Here is a 19,679-nt window from a genome sequence, read left to right as displayed (position 1 = left end):
TGGATGTGTGTAAAACGGCGAAATGACGTGAATTCCCAGCATTGAGCCTTGCCCCCTTTTAAAGGGAAACCCAAAGCAGGAAATCGCAGGCAGGTCGCGTAGCTACACACACAACTGCAGGCGAAGAGGCTAAAAAGACAGACTTGTTTTTTTTTTAATTTTCCTTTTCTTTTAAATCAAAGCTTAAGGCAAATGCGGTTACACAATATGCTAAAGCCTCACGCTTTAATTAGGCAGACGCAAAAATGAGAGTGAGCGTAGAAGGAATACATGGATTTAATATGAGATGAATTAGTTCACATTTACTGTAAAATCACTTCTGCTTAACTCATACTTTTTAAATCCCTTGTGCGAAAGGTGTGACTGTAGTAATACTATAAGAAACAAACATAAGCCTAAAAGGAATTTTAAAGTATTTGTTGTCAAGTGATTCAAAGAACTAGACCACACCTCACTGGGCTGTTTTGGAGGGGGGGGGGGGGTTATGTTTGCTTTTTTAGCTTTATGAGAAAAAGCATATAGACTGTATGTTGAACACAGACTGTATGTTGAAAATGGACACAGCTACCTCAGAGCTCTGTGTTTGGAAAAAGAGATGAAAAACAGGATTTGTTTGGTTCTAAGCCAATACAGCATTCTGCCTCTTTTATTTTTGCCTAAAATCATCCCTGCATTCAGTGAGTCACAAATACACAACATTGGTAGCACAGATTAAAAGATTTACGGTTTCGCTACCATTTAAGCTCAGTGCTAACTCAGGTTAACTGCTACTCTGACTTGAGGGGGGCATTCCATATTGAACTCAGAATTTCTAATGTTTTCAGGACTACACCATGATATGTTACGCGGACCGTGTGTTCTACTTGCATTCTTTCCAATGGCCAGCAGGGGGCTACTCCTCTGAACGGATATTTAGAGATTTAAAAATCTAATATGGGTTATGACAATGCAGTTTGAAAACAATCTTGTTTTGGTGTCGTAACTTATTGTGGCTTACTCTTTTACACTCTACTCCCTTGGTTTCAAATTCATACCATTTAGCTCTGAAGTCAGATATTGGAGGGGGTGTGATGTAACACTGAGTTAAGAGCAGTAATAAAGTCAAAAAAGCAAGGAAATGTGTGGCTTATTTAGCAAGTCACAAATGCCTAAGATTAGTGGTGCACTTTTCAAGTATTCCAGCGTTACTGAAGCTTACGTGCACTCCTGTGATCTTCTTTTATTGGTGCTGCTTTAACTTTCTAAGATGGAAGTCCGGCTTGAGTGAGCATTCCAGCTGAATAATTCTGTTTTTCAAATGGGACGCACCAACAGAGATCCCCTGCACCGTGACGTCAGTAAACACATTTTTCTGATGACTTTATGACATTCATTCTGTAAACCATAGTCATTGTTAGAGTCATTAGAGATTCATAGATTTACATTGAAAGGAAGCATAAGTCTAAATCAGTTATCAGGCAGTATCTCTTGCCATTTTCTACACATCTTCCTGCTGAACCCCTATTGGTATAACCGGTTTGTGAGTGTTTTCTAGAAATTCTTGGCTGTTGCTCAGTAAAATCTGATGGCGACAAAGAAGTCAAAAAGTGAGTATTGAACCAAACACCTCCATGTGATCGTGAGGCGATTGACTTGGCACCCACTCGCCAACTAGCTGAGTGGTAGTAAAACTTGAAAAATGCAACACAAACTGGAAACAGAGGATATGTGCATTCAAAATGTGCAACTTTTACTTAGATGGCAAATGGTTTCCATTTCTGGTTTGTCTTGCACTTTTCACAGTTTCAGTACCAACGAAAGATTTGACTAGAGCCAGACTGATAGAGGATTTTTAAGACCAATACTGATATTTAGCGCTTTAAAAATCTGATATATCACTCACTGTTTTTTCTTTGACACAGACACACATATAGTTTCCTAACATTCGTTATGTCTTGTTGTTTATGAGTTTTTACAAATATAGAGTGACAGTGAAAAATAATCTTGTTTTATTTATTTATTATTATTTATTTTAATATCGGCCAATTAACATCCACGATTGATATAGCCTCCCCTACCAATATATCGGTAGGGGAGGCTATATATGTTCTACTGGCAAGTGTTTGCTTCTAAGTTGGTGTCTTCCATTCAAACTGTGGGTTCCAACATTTTCCTAGCAAACAAAACAAGACCAAAAAGGGTTTTCGCCTGCTGGTCGGGAATACACTTCCATTCAAAATGGAAGGCAAGAGTGGTTACCAATCATATCACTGGTGGTCAAGCCTCAGTGCACAAACTGGGTATGTGTAATATGAAGTAATGACAAATACACTGGTAATTAACATCACTCTGCAGTTCTCCTCAGCCACATAAAATGCTTAGCCTCTTTTTTAGCCAAGTCAAGTGTTTTGATTTCATTTGGTTCTTGAATATTTGGGTTAGCAGTCCAAAATACTAGATTGAACTACTGGATTTACTACAGTTGGTCATTGTTATTAGTCATCTGTAAGCACTAATAGCTTGTTTTTCTGCCCCCAGATAATCAAAATTCAGTTGATATTGAAGAAGGAAACCGATCGATTATATAGGATATAGTTACTGTAAAATTGGTTCTTTGAACCAGGTAATGTCCTCCGAAATAATTTGATTTAAACATCTTAATCAAGTAAGGTGCTATGCATCTTAGACTGTTGACCAAATGACTATATAGTAGGCTACTTAACCTGGTCATTGTGATCCTCTTGGTCAGATTTGTCTGTATTCCTTTATGATACTAAAGAAAATGATGCTTTTTCAGAGTAACAAGCATAATAGTTTCTGGTGGCAGCAGATGGTGGAAGAAGTGACAGGCAATAAAAAAGGAGGGGGGGAAGGAATGGAAAAATCACTTCCAGCATGTTTATACTCCTCGGAGTAAGGGAGGGGCACAGGAAGCAATGAAGCTGGTGGGGAATGTGCTGCACGTTAACAAGAAAATGCAGATGAGTGATGCCAGGGAACTTTAAATGTTCCTCCTGCAGCTGGAGGCGAAGACCTGGTGAGCTGGTTTCCAGTTCTAATGAAACATATCCGTTATAATGTGCTGGAAGTTCATCTAAATGAGAAAATCAATTTAAAAGTCGACAGTAAGTTTTTACATGAATTTCCGGTTAAAATACAGCACATATTGATTATAATAGGCAATAAGCCCAATCCTTCTTTTTGCATGTTTGAGATGGAAACAAACTGCAGGCAGGAGCCGTTCTGCTGCATGTTTCAAGCTGGTGGGACTAACAGATGGCAATAATGGGATTACAATAATCGGATTTTTAAAAGTGGCGTATGTAATCTTAAACACCTACTGTAAAAACACAGTAATCTGATTACAGACTCTTTGAAGAGAAGAATGCGGAAAGCATTTAGATAAAATTAATGAGACTTGTTTTTGTTATAGCATTACTGGAAATGTCTTCACTCTGTTCATCTGTGAAGCGGAAGAAAGCCTTCTTTCTTTCCCTGTTCAGTCGAGGTGTGGGATGCATTAGGAGATCATACAGCGCGGTGACGCCCCCAAGTGGACATCAGCAGCATTACATCATCAGTCCAAGATAAAAAAAAATAGTTCAGTTTCGCTTTCCAATCATCAGAAATGATGTCGAAGTTTTCCTCCTCACATGAAGCCAGCGGCTGTAGTCAGGCTGCGCTTTGGTCTCACAGGTGGAAGGAAACGCAGGCAGAGCTCGGACACGATGGAGACAGAAATACTGAAAATGATCTGCGCCAATCAAGGAGCAGTCAACACGGAGGATTTAGTATATAATCTGTTTTCCGGCGATCCCACGACGTTATCGGAGATCATTTCTAACCGAGAGAAATTTGCTCGGTGTTGTCCAAACGGACAGGAGAAGGTGGTGGCCAGGACCCGCCTGAGACTTTGCAGAGCCAAAGACTGCCCGGGGACGTGCAGGGGTCTGCACCTGTGCAAAAACTTCCTCTTCAGCGGATTCTGTCAGTTCAGTCAGCTCAGGTAAATATACTGGACTTAAAGTAAATGATAGAGTTTACTGCATTGGAGTATTATTATTTCTGCACACTGTATCTGTATACAGAAAGCTGCATCTGACAGCTCAGGTGGAGGCAAGATTTCAAACTCTTTTATCGTGTAAACCTGATATCTGCATCGGTTGCTACTGACAACAAACAAGGTTTTGACACAATGGACTGAACCATGTTGTAATTGGGAGGAACACTATGCAATGTCTGCCTTGGACATTGCCATACACTTGCCACATATATTGTAATAACTCAAATAACAGGAATAGAAATGAAGACACAAACAGATAAACAAGAGGAGCCTACAGAGAATTTATAGAGCTGTTCTTGAAAAAACAAAAAACAAAATCCCTTAGACATATTTTCTCTGATGTTTTTCTTATGTGCAGCTACAACATCAGCTTAGCTTAGCAGTTAGAAAAAAGAGTGGAAGTGAAAGGAAAATGGCTTTACAGTGTGTTGGGTTGAATTTTTGTCTCAATTTTAAATGTTAAAGGGATTCTAGTTCTACCCAGCTATATATAAAAAGCTGGTATTGGACTAATCCCATTAAAACGTATGTCCCAAAACCTAAGTTTGACATTCATGTAATATTACTACCATGATTTATTAGGCTGTCATTTGATATAACCCTTTGGTTTTAAGCACTAACAGCCTCAAAAACAGCTGACTTTGTTCCTGACAGATAAGCTTTCATAATCATCCCACAGTGAGAGACATCGGCTCATTTAAATGTATTACACTGTTTTTATTTTTGGTTTGGGTTTTTTCTTCTTAACTGAGCAAATGGATGCTAGCACTCACAGTCACGAATCAGCTGTATGAATTCTGTTATAACAGGAGGGGCTGCAGCTTCTCCCATGAGCTGACCTCTGAGCATAACCAAAGACTTCTGAGGGAGCATGAGCTGGAGAGCCTGAGCCGGGAAGAGCTGTGCACCCTGCTGCTGCAGAGTGACCACACACTCCTTCCTGCTGTGAGTCTTACTACCGAGCACTCTTAAGTTGAATTTCAATCAATACTGGATCTGCTGATCAAGCAGCCTTTCTTTAGACACATTTTCTTGTCATGCTGATATCCAGCTCAACCTTCCCACCAACTTCACAAAATACAACAATATTAAAAAGCTTGAGAGAGTTTTTCTGTTGCAAACAAGTTAATAAGAAAATGATCCCACATTGACTGATGACCTCAGTAAAAATATTCCCAATACGTTTAGGATCTTGGGCACCAGTTTCACATTTTATTTATTTAGATAGCATTTTGCTAACTTTAATTTATCGTGCATTTATTGCTGTGATAAAGCAAAGTATGATTTTGGGTTATACCTACTTACATGTGGGTGCTACATGTCCTCAGTTGCTCAGTCAGATCCGCCTCTTGCTTATAGCTAGTTAACATAAATAATGGATATAACATTGGCCATATCCATCTTTTATATACAGGCTATGATTGTAACCACCTTTTCTTTTCTTCTCTCCATCAGATATGCTACAACTACAACAATGGTGATGGAGAGTTCGGCAGGTGTCGGGATGGTGATGGTTGCAGGAGGCTCCACATCTGTGAGAACTACATCAGCCGTGAATGCAGCTGCTGGAAGAACAACGATTTTAATGCTCCACAGCCATTCAAAGTCTTGAAAGCTAGAGGCGTACCTGACACACTCTTTCAGTCCTTGAAGGCTGCTTATGCAAATAAACAAGCTTTGAGGCTGGCTGGAACCAACAGGGAAGATAGAGTCCACAGAGGAAACTGCTCCAGTGGTGAAGTCTCTGCTAATGACAACAACACTGATGAAAGCAGTCTTTTTGGTAAGAGCAAAAAGCGGCCACGCCGTTGGGATAGAGGGAAAGACGGTAACCCGGTCAACCGAGAAAACGCCCGTTTCTCAAGTGACATTCATGCAGCTGACGATGAAGCTGCAAAAGCCAACAAAGGGCACAACAAGAGACAGAGGACCATTAGAGGTAAATCTGGAAACACTTCTATGGGGAGATGAACTGAAACTGCTGTCTAAACAAGGTGTGTGAAATATCTGTTTCTTTCAGATAAAACAAGGATCTGCATGTACTTCATTAAAGGTCACTGCAAACATGATGGTGAGAAAGTCATGGTTAGTAAGTGTTTTAGGTTTTAATGTAGTTCTTTCTTGACTTTGATCAGCTGTCTTTCTTCTTTCTCCTTAGATCGATGTTATAAAGCTCACGATAAGATGCCGTACCGATGGCAGGTCCAAGATGGAGTCCAGTGGACTGATTTGCCCGACAATGAGACAATTGAGAGAGACTACTGTGACCCCAGTAACTCTTACAGGTACTCACACGATTAAATTCAGTGGGATTGAACTTCTTCAGAGATTTATTTTACACAATCTGTTACGGTTTGGAGGAGGACTCAAGCGCAGGACTCCGGGCTCAGATGCACACAAGAAAGATTTATTTACAATTCACCAGGTGTGTATACAAGAAGGTGCGGGGGGGGGGGGTCCAGGGGAAAAGCACGCGTTCTTCAGATCATCCACACACACGATCACTGGCTCTCACTCCAACACTGCCACTCGGGAATCACACGGGGGGAAAATCCAGGGAGCTCTGTAGACAGGGAGACGGGGTTAAATACAACGCACAAAGGAAACACACTTAACCCGACTTGCAGTAGCTTGGCTTCACTAACGCGTGGTAGACAACCATCCAGCGAGGAACAGCAGTCACCTCCTGGCTTAAATGCTGATCATCTTCATGAGACCCAGGTGTCTCATCTCCCGAGGGCGTGAACCCACGGTGAGTCCGCCCCGGCGAGAGAGAAGAGGAGAGAGAGAGGAAGAGAGAGAGTGCAGCTGATCCGCCTGGCCGTGACACAATCATCTCAATGTTTTTAGATAAAGTGGAACTATTAAGCTTTTCCATATTTTCTTTCATATATACACTGATAAAATAACAGATGCTCATTTTAAACTTTGACAAAGTTTAAAAAAATAATAATAATAATTTGAAACTTTAACATAATTATAAAACAAAGAGAAAATATGAGGTGAGACAAGATTTTCTGTTGCTACAGGAAGAACTGATGTTAATACTTTCTTGATTGTTTTTTTGCAGTAGCACCAGCCCGGCCGTGCACTTTGACACGATGACGTTTGGACAGAACAAAGTGCGTCGACTCTCGACAGAAAACTCGGTGATTGAGCCGACCTTCATCCACACCACCGAGTGGCTTTGGTACTGGCAGGATGGGAGGTGGAACATGTTTGCATCCGCTGTGAGTAACTACAGAGTGTTGGCAGAAATTTTGGCAGATTGCTAAAAATTAACCCATAAGGACCCAGAACATTTTTTTTCAGGACAATTATGAGTGACGTCAATCATACAAAATGGACCACCTTTAACACATTTCTGAAGCTTTTTAAATAATAGCTCCTCCCACTGTCAGAAAACGGTTTCTGGTTGTTAGTGATGATGTCTGAACCCTGCTTTAGGGTCCAAACTTCTACTGTGTTCATTACATGTTTTAATGCTTCTCATCTTGTTCTGTTTAATCTGAACAAGCCCTTAAAAATACTCAGTGATCACTGTCGACCTCTCTGCATTTTTATTAGCACTGTTCATATGCAGCATGTTTTAAACGTGTGTGTATGTGAGAATGCGTGTGTCATGGGGGTGCGTTTGTGTGACCTCCTGCTCACCAAAAGGATCATAAAGCAGGAAGCTTACAACACAAGAAACAGATCTTTCAGATAGGATGTATCTACAATAAAACCTCCCCCAGCACCAGAGTGGCTGGAGAGGTGGTGAGACAAAGGAATGTCTTTGATCACACAGTTTGAAACAATGTAGAGATGGTAAGCATAAAAATGACAACATTTAACAATTCACTTTAACATTTCCCTCCTGTTTTGTTATTTTTATGCTCCAGATTATTCCTGTGTAGTATTTTCTCACTACTTGTTTTTGACAGTGTCAGTGTAGATTTAGATTTCACACAGCTCCTGCTGTCATTCACCTCCTATTGCAGCAAAGGTTCACCATTAATACATGTTCTAAACGTGCTTAGCAATCATCCTACTTCTCATCCATCTCATACACAGTAAACTACATCCTGCAAGTAAACAAATGAATGTCAACAGTCAAACACGAAGAATCAACATTCTCAAATCATATGTCACTACAATCCAAACATATACAGACACTGGCATTCAAACACATCAGTTGATTTTACTGTTTGTCCATGTGGCTTTCAGCTAACTTCAAAGCTGTAGCCTGGTCAACACTCCTCTTCATGACCCCTATCAACCCCCCAAAATCTTCTCACTGTAGGCATCCTGTGGGGGTTAGAGTCAACTGGTGAATCATCTGCAGTTACAACTCTTCTCCTTTCCTGTTGTCACTGCAGAAAAAGATTTTGTAAAGGAAATTGGATCAAGTTGTTTATGAACTTCTCCCCCCTTTTTGAGTCATGTCCACCCATGGCTCAAAACTTCAACCAGCTCAGAGAAGTTGACACGATGTAAATGTAGACAAAAGGCTTCTCTGTTTACATCTCTCCCTCGCAGAAGGCTTCTCTGCAGAGCATCAAATCTGCATGGCAAAGTGACACCTTTAGATGATCTTCATCCTTGGGAAAAGTGGTGTCAACTATCTCCCAGTCTCCTAGCATCTGTGCTTCACACAGAACCACAATTCCATCGCTGGTCCCCCGCTGCGCTGTCACTTTTGGAGCTTGGCACGCTCCCTTCATCCCTCAGTTTCTGTTCCAACGCCGCTGACGATTTAAGGCAGAGCACGTCGTACACCTTAGTTGTCTTCTTCAACGTCAACGTTGAAACTTTATTTAAGATTTTGCTGTGCGAAGTCTCCTCATGACGATCTTCTGGAAGCCCAGTGGTGCAACCCACTGTGGTTTGTCAGCTGTCCTGCAGATGGTCCCTGCTTCTCACTGGTCCTCTTGAAGCGTCTCTCCTGGCCTCAGCTTCCATCTTGTCGACGCTCTTCCTTACTCGCTTCTCCTCATGGTACCTGCAAATTTAAAATTGACACTCTTCTTGTGCCACACGCCTCTCGTCATGTGTCAACTCCACACAATGAGACATGCACAAGAATGTTGCACATTCTCTTCTAAAAAAAAAATTCTCCAGGGTTTCCCTCTTGGAGCAGCTCCACTCAAAACCTGTAACCCTGTCAAAACATTAGTCAGTGGTTAACTGTTAAGATTGTTTAACTCCCAGCTGCACCTGGAGCCTGTATCCTAGAAGACAAAGTCTTTAAGTTAAAACAAACTCACATTTGCAACCAACTGTAGCATAAGAGTAATAAAGTATTCAGCATCACAGAGACAAGTATAATTGCAGGGTTACTCTAAACTCATTAAACTCCTACTTTTTCCATAATTTGCTCCAAATCATTGAACATCTGAACTTCATTCCACATTGTAATCAGTGACTTTCCTTAAGTTTGTCACTCACCATGAGCTCAATAGTGGTCAGATAATGAGCCCCATGTAACTATTCAGTAACCACTGCACATCTGTTCAATCGTCACTTGTCTGTCTGTGCTGAATCCTTTACAAGCACCTTTAAAGGAAAAACAAACATTAGCCAAACCCACGGATCATCCTGGAGGTCAGGCCTAAGTCAACAGGTTCCAGAGGTGCTGTAAAAGGTCATACAGTTAACACTCTGCTGTAAAAAAGAAGTAACACTGGTTTCAACACAGTATCACACTGTATTCACTTCTCCCCTGTAATTTTCAACATTTTCTCAACAACACAGTGTAATTTCATCACTAACATATAGCCTGTAACCACAGTTTTCTTGACACACAAAAACTCAGTAATCCTGTGGTAGAAAAACATTATTAAGTTGTGTGTCCTGCTGTAAATCACATGATCAAATCACATGATTAACCCTCTGCTATAGAAAAGAAATGTAAATGTTAGCACTGCGCAAGTGTATATACTCTTTCTCACAGTGATCTCTGTGAGCAACACAAGGTGATGAATAACACACCCTGGTAAATTCAAAAACATCCAGAAAAATTACAACTAAAAAGGTTAAATTTGCAGAGTTCACATAGTCATGTGACCCAAGTTTCCTCCTGTGGTGTCCTCCTGCTCCTGCAACAAGAGGCACACACCCCGAGATACATCCACTCCTTTGTCATCTGAATGGGGGGTAACCTTGCACAGTGATGTTAAGTCAGTCAGTCTTGTCAGCTTTTACCAGTCAGTCAGTTCCCCATTTTTTTATTTTCACTCATTATTCATTCATTGATTGTTTCTTTTTTTCTTTGCTGATGGTGGAACCTATCGTCGCATTTCGTTTCCACCCTCAGCAAAACGACGACATTTCAAAAAGAAAAAGAATTTAGACTCGATTACCTCGCTGAATCCTTTTAGAAAGGGACTCGCTTCCTAATTGTCCCAAACAAGTGGCTTTCTCCTGAGCCCATTTTGTGTACCTTTCTCATTTTGTAGTCCAGACTCCTTCTCAATTTTCCCACTTAAAGCAGTTTCCTTTTTTCCCAGGATTGCTAACCCAAATTTTGATTTCCCACACTAAACGACAGCCTTCCTCTGTGTGCTCACCTGCTCCTCTCACTCCGTTCTCCTCTCCCACTTTGCAGTCCAATGGCAGACAGTTCTCTTCAGCTTTGTCCTGTGTTTTCCCACTGTCTCATTTTGCCATTTCACTCCAAACGTGGCAAATGTCACTCAGACAGTCTCCTCAAAAGTCATCTTCACACACAGTGAAGTTGCAGCTTGCTGGAAACGCATCTCCATCCATCCATGCTGATGCCGTTTGCACACACTGCTGCTGGACCTCTCTGCTCAGGACTCTGTTGTTGTAAAAATTACAACATTTAACAATTCACTTTAACTATTTCCTTTGCCTTGTTTGGTATCATCCTTTTCAGCACAACCTCACGTGTCTGAATTTACAGTTATGTTTTCAATTTGACGTACTGTATTAACACAATTGATGTAAAATCAGACAAAAAACATAAAATCCGAGTAGAAAAAGTTATATTTTTTACTGTAACAACCAAAAACATGTTTATCGAATCATATTTCACAACTTTAAATACAAATATAAATTGTCAGTTTTAAAATGATATGCACAAGTTTTGCAAACAAAGTTATTTGCAGCTGTTTACCTTTTTTTATAATAACCATTTCAAACTATTTACAGAATGATCAAGTGTTCTGCATTCAATAAGATGCCACACAAATTATTTGTGCCACTCCAAATATTTCTGTCCACTATAAAGGAGAACATCACAGCCTGATACCTGCAGGTCTGACATAAGGTCATAACCAGAGAGTGCTCGCTGCGCTGTCCTTAGACAGTAAACGTGACAAAACTATTCAGGAAAAACGCCGCGTATATATAGTTTGTCATGACTCTGTTTTTACGTGGCCGATCAACACAATTTAAAAACTGGTATATATCACCTTGTTGCTTTGTCATCTTAAAGTGGTAATATGTCTGCATTTATAAATTAGATAGAAGCTATCTGCAAACCTTAGCCAATCTCTCTGTGAGTGATTACAGTCAGTCCAAGTCTGACTGCAACTGGTTTCAGTAAGTTTGCCTCCTGTCAGACAACCTTGCGCTCAAACGTGGTCACAAGTGTGCAACATCCTCAAGCTCTGGGCAAAAATGTATTCACTGCAAGTTGTAGTTGGTCACAGAATATGAATAAATCAATCAATAAATCACCAGGCAGCCACCAATTTTTACTCCAGTCTTATTTCTACTTGCGTGATAAGCCACGGACTAATCCAGTTAGCGCTGTCAAGCTAATCGTCAGTTGAATGTAAACATTATCTCAGCACGAGAGTACATGAAACCAGCTCTCTTGTTCATAGTATTTCCAGAATATTTTAATTTAATTCATGAAGTATTCATATTTGGTGTCCCTGTAGTGTTACAATATTACCATGCAAAATATTACGATACTATGGTGTATCAATTTTTCCCTCATCCCTATGGTTGGCAGTTGTCCTTTTCTTATGAACTGTTCATTGCTCATATGCCGATGCAGGTTTCCATCAAGGTTAAAAACATGTTTACTGTTCTCACTTTGCAGATTGGTGGACACGAAGCAGCAGACATCAACAGTGCAAAGCTGGAGGAGAAGTTTCTGGCCAATGATAAAGACGTGGTGGAGTTCACTGCTGGTTCACAGTCATATTCACTCAGTTTCCAAGGTAAACAAAGAATAGGGAACCATGCATACTTCTGCATGTTAAAATATAAAATCGGCTTTATAATTGTTGTGCAAGTTTAAACTTTTTTGCCCCTCAGACATGATGCAGACAAACAAGCACTATGGCACCAAAAGGCCTGTTTGTAGACGGCCACGGTTTGTCTCTGCTGCAGATGCCCTAAAAAAGAAAGTCAGGTATGTCATCCCCAAAACAGCTCCATCAGACTTCCTTACTTTTTTCTAAATTCATTAGATACTTGAACTTTCTTGTCATCTTTATTCCAGTTGGAGATGGGATTTGATTTTTACACCAAGATCTCTAGAGACCATCATATTGTCTTGAATCTAACGTAATTTCTATTCAATACTGATAGGTAACCATGCCAAAGTACTGATATTGCCTTGGTCTTTAGAGTCAAACAAAGCTCACTAACCAAAAGCAAACAAATATAAAACAATATTGCTGTTGTAGCGTACAGCTTCATAAAGCTTGACAGGAGCTGATGCTGGATCCAGGAAAGTTGTAAACTTAATTTTAAACAAAAATAAAATCGGCCTTGTTTTTTCAACTTCTATAAAAATGACATCATTAAAGTAAATTTGAACTCTTTCTCTCTGCAGAAGGTCTTCAGTTCAAACTTCCACTTCAATACCAAAAACCTGGGACAACACACAGATCCCTCAAACAGGATGCTCGGTATTGTAAAAAACATAAAATATAACTATTCTGTTGTAAGTCACACTCTTAAATTTAGATGTTTTCAAAATTAATTTTATTCTAATAATATTAATAACAGAAGTAAGCAAGTAAATTTACTGACAAATAGACATGAGGACAAAATGGTGTTGGCGTTGAAGATGCTAAGCTTTTCATTGGACGGGATGAATTCATTTATTAGAAGGACAGCTCATAAAAATGAGTTAGAAGCAGAAAAAGACAGTTTCATACGAGGTTTTCTGCTTCTTCATGTTCGTTCACTTGAATGTTTTATTCCTGTTTTTTATGGGGTCTTTTTTTCTTGTGACAAATTCTTAAATACAGAACAGAGTTTCTGTTGTAAGTGGTGTAGGAGGAGACAGACAAAGGAAGAAAAAAACCAGCCGATATGTGTCGCTTTAGAGCAGTAGCTCCAGTTTTTAAAAAACGTTAGGTAGCAATTTATTCAAAGTAAACAAGCTAAAACATACAATTTAGCATTGCTAGGCATTTATTTCTTTTTTGTAAACAGAAGTACTTTAGTATTTTTGAATAGGCTAAAAAAGTATATTACATTAGGGCAGCCTAATTATTCTTTAATTATTATTAAGAAACACATTAGCCGATTGCTGTTAAGCATTGGGATGGCAATTTGTCCCTATTCAATTCAATTTAATTTAGTTTTATTTTATTTATATAGCACAAAAAAGTCACCTTAAGGCATTTTATATATCAAGTTAAAACCTTCCAATAACACAGAGAAAACCTCAACAATCAGACAACCTCCTAAGAGCAGTGTTGGGGAGTAATGGAATACATGTACCGCCGTTACGTATTTAAAATACAAAATATGAGTACCCGTATTACCGTTTATAAAGGTGGTGTTCAGAATACAGTTACTTTGCTAAAATAAATGGATTACACAGCCGTCTTTTCCTGTTTCATATGTTAGGCTGTCCCCTCTCTATTTTTGGTAATTCCACGCCGGTGGAAACCCAAACAAAACCCGCATTAAGAGGCTCTAATGCCTGTGTCTCAATCTCGCGTCTCATAGTCACGTGAAGAAATATTTTTTTAAATGATTCAATATGAAGGCAACAGGCAGACTGCCAAACCTGCCATACCCGTTATGTCTGTGAGCGAGGGAGGGAGCAAAAGGAAAAGTACGAGCTGTCACCGAGCAGAAACGGGAGCTGGAAGCATGTAAATATAATAATAACCACTGCAGCCAAGAAGAGTGCCTGACGAGCCCAGCTGTAAGAAGCTATTAAGACTCGACTGTATTCGTGTTTTCCTCCGAAACAATAAATTCCGTTGGAGCAGCCTTTCAACGCCTCTCTCTGTCTCTCGCTAGCAAAGTTGACCCAGACAACAAAGTAAAGCTAGTTTTCGTCTACGAGCCCGACATGAACCCGACATATTAGCCAGAGGTCCCTTTACTATGGTTCGGAGCCGCTGACCTGTTTTATATACGTGTGGAATAGTTTTCTATACGAGATCGCTGCAAAAAGTGCAGCCTTACCTAATGTCCACCTACTGTTACTCATTTATATTAAGATTTAAACATCTAGTTAGTATTGGTATGGAGAGTAACCTTCAGTAATAAATCACCCAGCAATAGTACATTCATGTAGTTGTAAAAAAGCATGATAATATATTAAGTAATCCAAAGTATTCAGAATACATTACTCTCATTGAGTAACGTAATGGAATACGTTACAAAATACAATTTGGGGCATGTAATCTGTAATCTGTAGTGGAATACATTTTAAAAGTAACCTTCCCAACACTGCCTATGAGCGAGCACTTGGCAACAGTGGGAAGGAAAAAAACTCAGTTTTAACAGCAGGCTCAGGGAGGGGCGGGGCCATCTGCCATGAGCAATTGAGAGGAAAAGCAGAGAGCAGAGCACTTGTTATTTTTCATTGTCATTGTGAATAAAAATATTTAATGTGCCTGTTTTTTTTTCATACAGCGAATCTCACTCCAGCTCAGCTCAGAAGAATTTGAGGAGGCTGAAGCTCTTTTCTATAAAACCATGAAAAACTGTCATATCATCAACATTGAGAGGATTCAGAACAAAGCTCTATGGGAAGCCTTTCAGTTGTATGTATTTCATTTAATGTGCACCCATCTTTCACTGTGAGTATAAAGTTACTGTACCACTGCTGCCAGCTAAAGTGAGGTTATGGTTGTGTAACTGATATGACTGAGCTTTTTATTAAAGTGTATATAGTATTACCAGGTGTCAGTTTGCAGGCATTCATTTATGCACCGCTCTGTTAAAGCCCTGCATTTCATTCAGGATTCATTCAGAGATGGCCTCACATTTGAACAGTGATGAGAATAACGATGTTCTGAGTAACGGCGTTACTTTTTTCAGTAACGAGTAATATAACTAATTACTACTACCTACCGTTACAACGCCGTTACTAAAATGCGGTGCAGTTGTGTTACTATTTTTCAACAAACAGACAGTTGAAGCTGTGTTCAGGTTACCGCACCTTATATGAGTTGCACGGAAGTAGCTGTAAGTAATCGTAAAGCTACAGCTTTGAGCAGCTGCGCGCTCCCGCGGATGGCAATCAAAGCAACAAGGTGAAATATACCAGTTTTTAAATTGTGTTGATAGGCCACGTAAAAACAGAGTCATGATAAACAATATATACGCGGCATTTTTCCTGAATAGTTTCGTCACGTTTACTGTCTAAGGACAGCGCAGCGAGCACTCTCTGCTTATGACCTTATGTCAGACATGCAGGTATCAGGTGTGATGTTCTCCTTTATAGTAGACAGAAATATTTGGAGTAGCACAAATAATTTGTGTGGCATCTTAATGAATGAGAACACCTGATTGTTCTGTAAATAGTTTGAAATGGTTATTTAAAAAAAGGTAAAAGGTAAACGGCTGCAAATAACTTTGTTGTTTGCAAAACTTGTGCATATGATTTTAAAATGTACAATTTATACTTGCATTCAAAGTTATGAAATATGATTCATTAAACATGTTTGTGGTTGTTACAGTAAAAAATATAACTTTTTCTACTCAGAGTTAATGTTTTTTATCTGATTTTAGATCAATTGTGTTAATACAGTCTGTCAAATTGAAAACATAACTGTAAATTCTGTTGTGCTGAAAAGGATGATACCAAACAAGGCAAAGGAAATAGTTTTTCAAGGTGAAATGTAGAGGGAGAATTGAAAGTAGTCAGAAACAGCCAATAATGCTCTAAAATTAAACATTTTTTTTTTAAAGTAATGCAATAGTTACTTTTCCTTGTAATTAATAACTTTTAGAATCTTGTAACTCAGTTACTTTTTTGAAGAAATAATTAGTAACTATAATTAATTACTTTTTCAAAGTAACTTGCCCAACACTGCATTAGACTGTAGAATACTTTGGCATACAGAGTTCAAGGTTGACTCAGTGACTCCAAGGTGCTCAGGTCCTGTTGTTGTGTAAAAAACCAAACAAACCCAAATCGTCGCGCCTCCACCACCGAGCTTGAAAGCTGGTATGAGGTGTTTGTGCAGAGACTCTGTTTGATGTGCACTGTGGCCACACATCTTCGCTTTGGGGTCATCTTTCTAAAGGACATTATTCCAGAAATCTTGTGGTTTGTTCAGATGCAATTTTGCAAACCTGAGCTGAACATTTAAGCTATATTTTCAAAACCAGAAGCTGCATCTGTTGTTTATACAGCATTTAGCTGCATTTAGCATTCAATGTTATCCTGCTTTCCACTTGTGGCTACAGAGACTGCTGCTGCAGATATATAGTGGCTTGCAAAAGTATTCGGCCCCCTTGAACTTTCCCACATTTTGTCACATTACAGCCACAAACATGAATCAATTTTATTGGAATTCCACATGAAAGACCAACACAAAGAGAATCTGTGGCAAGATCTGAAACTGCTGTTCACAAACGCTGTCCATCTAATCTGACTGGGCTGGAGCTGTTTTGCAAAGAAGAATGGGCAAGGATTTCAGTCTGTAGATGTGCAAAGCTGGTAGAGACAGACCCTAAAAGACTGGCAGCTGTAATTGCAGCAAAAGGTGGTTCTACAAAGTATTGACTCAGGGGGCTGAATAATTACGCACACCCCACTTTTCAGTTATTTATTTGTAAAAACTGTTTGGAATCATGTATGATTTTTGTTCCACTTCTCACGTGTGCACCACTTTGTGTTGGTCTTTCACGTGGAATTCCAATAACATTGATTCATGTTTGTGGCTGTAATGTGACAAAATGTGGGAAAGTTCAAGGGGGCCGAATACTTTTGCAAGCCACTGTATATAGTATATATACTCTAGATGTGTAGATGTCTATAGTATATTTATTCACTTTATATTCCCACACTTACTGTACATGTACCAGTTAGAGTTTTTTTTTTCCTGTCTCCTATTTCAAGGCAGAAAAATCAAATGAAGAGCAAAAAAAGAGATGGAAAGGTGATGGAGGAAAAGCTTTTTCATGGCACTGACTCCAAATATGTAGACACCATCTGCCACAACAACTTTGACTGGAGATTCTGTGGAACTCATGGAACGGCTTATGGCAAAGGTGAGTTAAAACGGTTATTGAATATTCAAATTATGTTTTCAGAAAAAATACGTTTAAAATCAAAAATTCCAAACATTCTCATTTCAATCTTGCAGTCTTTTTTGTGACACCCTTGGGTGCTGGGAAGTGATACTTAAAAAAAAAATAAACCAAAGGCTTTGTTTGTCTCTGTTTATCACTGAAGAAAATAATGCGTAGCCCTTTGTCTTTTCCCACAAATAAAGTGTTGATAATTGTATATTTTGGTGTCTAAACAGGTAGTTACTTTGCCCGTGATGCCAGTTACTCCCACAACTACACCGGAGACACTGACGTCAGAGCCATGTTCATCTCACGGGTGCTGGTGGGAGACTTCACCAAAGGGTCCTCCGATTATCGCCGACCTCCTTCGAAGGACGGAGGGGGCATAAACTTCTATGACAGCTGTGTGAACGATGTAATGAACCCCTCCATATATGTGGTGTTTGAGAAGCAGCAGATCTACCCCGAGTACCTGATAAAGTACAAGACCACAAACCTACTTAAAGTGCACAATTGCATTGCAGCAACTATAGCAAGATTTAATCAAAGTATTATTAATTCTTGTGTCATTGCTTAACAAAAGTGGTGTAAAAGGGGGTAGGCAGTGTCTTGAAATGGAAATTTTCTTTTGAAGGAGCTTAATAGAGTTTGTGCTGAATAATTTAATCATATGCAAACACATACCTGAAAGCAAAAAAGCACAAAAAAAATCTTAAGTAGAGATAAATATAAAAAAAGAAGCAGTAGATATCAATGACAGATATGTTCACAATAGAAAAGAACTCTTACTTACTTCCAGACGATTAGAAAATGTGAATTGTGAGCTGGTCTGTAGTTATAGTAGATCAACAGTTTATGATTAATTAGCTTCTCAGTCAGATGATATTAAAGCATTTTAGGTTAAATTCAAATGATGGGGAAACCTTGATGAAAATGCTGAATGATGAATGATTTATATTTTACATTTTCCTGTTGCACTTTATCATTTCTATTTTTGTTTTTGTTGTTTTGATGCTGAAGTTTTTCCACCTTGACCAAATGTTAAATGATTTTCATTTCCTCTCACTTTGTATTTATGAGCATATTGAAGATGAAGAAAAAGGTTGGCACGATCCCATTTGCTGAGGTGTTGTTTATAGAAAATAGACCAGCCTTTATACAGAATAATTAAAAAACAGCAGGAGTGAGTTAACCTTATCAGAAGAAAAACCCAAGTGCTTTCCTCATGATTATCTTCGGAGGTTTTATATGTCTGCCACATTTAGTGCTAATTATACAAACAAATCATAAAATGTCAATTAATGATAAAGGACGCTGTCATATTAGACCATTAGAGTCACAAATTCTCGTAATGACTTGTCCGAGACACATGATGGATTATGTGTTGGTGCCTGATGGTAGCAACAAGAAGCAGGGACCAACTTTTGAGAACATGAATAGAAACAAGCAGCAGCTCTGTGTTTGGAAAAACCTAAAAAAAATAGAGAAAAATATTAAAAGGGAAGCTCAAAGACGATGGTAGCTCTTAATCTCTTGAGTTAACTTTAAGATCGTCCCATTGTGGACTACAGAGCGCACACCCCTGCTCTTGGGGTCACAAAAACATAAAGGTTGTGTTAAAACTTGATAACTGATATAGCATTACACTTCTTTCAACTCAGACAAAGTCCATTGCACTACTTTCAAGCACTTTGCAACCTGTCCTCTAATTTGGTCATTTCTTCTGGATGCATTTCTCTTGCTTGTATATATTTATTTTGTCGTATGTATTCCTTTTGTCTGTTTTTTATTCTTGCCGTCCTACTGTTTCTATTTTTATTTCATGCACAGTTGATGTGGAGAACCCACAATTTGTTTTGTACATGCACAAAGAAAATAAAAGGCTATTCTATTCTAAAAAAGAGGCATGCCTAACTGGCATCATTTAGTTATCAACTATGATGGTAACTTCAAATGAATTCAGCTATGTTGCAACTGTAAGCAACAAAGTTGCAAAACACATAACAGTCCTGGGAAATGTTGGCTAACACATGGAGGTCTGTGCCACTTTTTAAGAATCATCAGTGACCCACTGCCAAAGTGATCACGCTGGATGATGTTTGCTGCAATGGCTCCAGACTCTAAGTCGTGTGCTCAGTGTGAGACAGTGGTGACAGCAGCAGCAGATTTGTCAAATGCT

At 39.2% G+C, this 19,679-nt stretch overlaps 1 protein-coding gene across 1 annotated transcript; it reads left to right on the top strand.

Annotated features, from left to right (window-relative positions):
• The first annotated feature begins 498 nt into the window (after positions 1-498).
• LOC146369038 (protein mono-ADP-ribosyltransferase PARP12-like) lies at positions 499-19,679 on the top strand. Its single transcript, XM_084909098.1, has 12 exons — positions 499-3,985; positions 4,852-4,987; positions 5,498-5,981; positions 6,063-6,113; positions 6,201-6,327; positions 7,113-7,272; positions 12,099-12,219; positions 12,317-12,413; positions 12,840-12,915; positions 14,891-15,021; positions 17,328-17,479; positions 17,737-19,679. The coding sequence occupies exons 1-12, from the start codon at positions 3,633-3,635 to the stop codon at positions 18,075-18,077; spliced, it is 2,229 nt and encodes a 742-aa protein (XP_084765224.1). The 5' UTR covers positions 499-3,632; the 3' UTR covers positions 18,078-19,679.

The sequence above is a fragment of the Perissodus microlepis genome, chromosome 17 (genome assembly GCF_051167445.1).
Source record: "Perissodus microlepis isolate ML-2025 ecotype Zambia chromosome 17, ASM5116744v1, whole genome shotgun sequence".
NCBI lineage: Eukaryota > Metazoa > Chordata > Actinopteri > Cichliformes > Cichlidae > Perissodus > Perissodus microlepis.
Note: the sequence above shows the minus strand (reverse complement) of the source record. Positions and strands in the feature narration are given on the sequence as shown.

Coding starts and splice junctions, on each gene's coding strand:
- LOC146369038 (XM_084909098.1), top strand. CDS start 3,633: ATGAAGCCAGCGGCTGTAGTCAGGCTGCGCTTTGGTCTCACAGGTGGA. Junction 4,988..5,497: donor ACCACACACTCCTTCCTGCT/GTGAGTCTTACT, acceptor TCTCTCCATCAG/ATATGCTACAACTACAACAA. Junction 12,414..12,839: donor GCCCTAAAAAAGAAAGTCAG/GTATGTCATCCC, acceptor TTCTCTCTGCAG/AAGGTCTTCAGTTCAAACTT.